At 54.8% G+C, this 1,713-nt stretch overlaps 1 protein-coding gene across 1 annotated transcript; it reads right to left on the reverse strand.

Annotated features, from left to right (window-relative positions):
- Positions 1-704: 704 nt before the first annotated feature.
- On the reverse strand, positions 705-1,374 carry DEFB136 (defensin beta 136). Its single transcript, XM_062213788.1, has 2 exons — positions 1,320-1,374; positions 705-877 (listed from the first exon to the last, which is right to left on the reverse strand). Exons 1-2 carry the CDS (start codon positions 1,372-1,374, stop codon positions 705-707), a joined length of 228 nt encoding a protein of 75 aa, XP_062069772.1.
- Positions 1,375-1,713: the final 339 nt, after the last annotated feature.

A 1,713-nucleotide genomic window follows, 5' to 3' on the forward strand; every position in this document is an offset into this window, starting at 1 on the left:
GTGTGGGGGTGAGCAATGCACAGCTTTCAGCACAGTGGTGAGAGTAGCAGTGTCTGAGGTGTGGCACCTTCGGGTACCGCTGGGACTGCCACGTTAAAGCTCTTGGGTGTGGAGCCAGCAGCGTGACTCGGCAAGCAGGAGCATCATAACTTAGGCAGCCACAGGGAGGGCGTGGAGGCACCCTGTCCCAGGGATCCTCGCTGACAGCACAGTTCAGCCGGGTCCCTCTCCTAACACTGGACCAAGGCTGTCTGGGCTCAAGCCCAGTGCTGCCTAACTGACTAGCTGTGTAACCTTCGAAGAGCTTCCTCATGTGCAAGAGAGGAGAAATCATAGATGTTGTGGGGAGGATTGAGTGAGTTAACATTCTAAACCGCTTGAAAGAGCGGCATGTGGCAAACCATCGTTTTCATGCTCCGAGTATGTGACATCCTCTGGCCAGTGGGCTTGTAGTAGTCAGTTGACTTTTATTTTGAAATGGAAAAAGTGACCAGAAATGGGGGGACAGAAAACTGAATGGAGGTGCGGGTCTGCAGTGCTTGCTTTACCAAATAGTGGTGGAATTTTGTCAGGAAGTGGTGACAGCTGGTGCCCCAGGCACTACCCAGGGCCCATTAGTGAGCTCTTAGATCTTTACAAAGAGATTCAGAGGGAGTCCTTTCAGCCATTCACGGATCTCTTTAACTGGACCCATGAGGTGAGGGTCAAAAATCTCTGGCTTGGGGGGGTACAAGGCTTTCCATTTTCTTACAACAAGACAGTATATTGTGACAGAAAGCAATCCAGGTCCACCCTGGTTTACAGCCGAAGAAACACCTGCCCTGGAGTGCGGTGCAAGTATGAATTTCTACTCCATCATTCCCAAACATAGCGTTCCCTGAAGGGGGGAAAAAGAGAAAAAAGGAAAGATGGAAATGCATAATTGGTCTCCAAAAGGCTGGAAGTAGTCCTAGATCTGTCTCCTGGGAATGGGCTTTACTGTCTTGGAATTTCTCCTCTGCGCCCCATCCTCCCCACTCCTGTCACATCCCAGCCAAGCGCCTGAGTCCAAAGCTCACTGGAGGAATGTGAGGGGAAGCAGGACTCTGCAGGTGCACCCCGAACCCGACCCTCCTGTCGCAGGGACTGGCAGGTCTGCGTGAGGAGCTGCAGATAGGCAGCACTCGCCCACCCGCCTGCACCCCCTGCCCCCTACAGCCAGCCCACTGGCCTATTCGGAACTGTGGTCCCCTTGCCGGGGTGATGCCCATGGCATGTCCCAGGCCTCAGGCCTCGGGAGACCTCCATGTTCGTGTTCAGACCCAGATCGGCTGTCTTACCTGAGGGCAGCCAGAGTAGCAGGAGACAGAGCAGCCCCGAGAGAGGGAGGCTCATGGCTGAACAGGACGCAGGGCGGGACCCTCCGCAGGTGGCTCTGAGAGGCTCCTTTATAGCGATGGGCAGCAGTGGGTGGGGCTGGCCTCCAGCCCAAGGCTTTCTGGAAGGGAGCTTGAAGGGCTAGGGGAAGACCAGCCCTGGGGCTGTTCACTGCCGCATTCTTTTCCACAAATCAGAGAGAGAGAGAGAGAGAGAGAGAGAGAGAGAGAGAGAGAGAAAGAGGTCTGTTAAGCCTCAAATGTTTCCCACCAGCAGCGCAGGGCCAAAGACCAGCTCCTCCGGTCGAGGCCTGAGCACTTGCCCTCTTACTTCCAATGAATACTGGCATGAGAATGA

The sequence above is a fragment of the Lepus europaeus genome, chromosome 16 (assembly GCF_033115175.1).
Source record: "Lepus europaeus isolate LE1 chromosome 16, mLepTim1.pri, whole genome shotgun sequence".
NCBI lineage: Eukaryota > Metazoa > Chordata > Mammalia > Lagomorpha > Leporidae > Lepus > Lepus europaeus.

Bases quoted from the DNA above. Each gene is read 5' to 3' on its own strand.
- DEFB136 (XM_062213788.1), bottom strand. From the start codon at position 1,374: ATGAGCCTCCCTCTCTCGGGGCTGCTCTGTCTCCTGCTACTCTGGCTG. The intron at 878-1,319 runs GTAAGACAGCCG...TCCCCCCTTCAG, and splicing joins GCTACTCTGGCTGCCCTCAG to GGAACGCTATGTTTGGGAAT.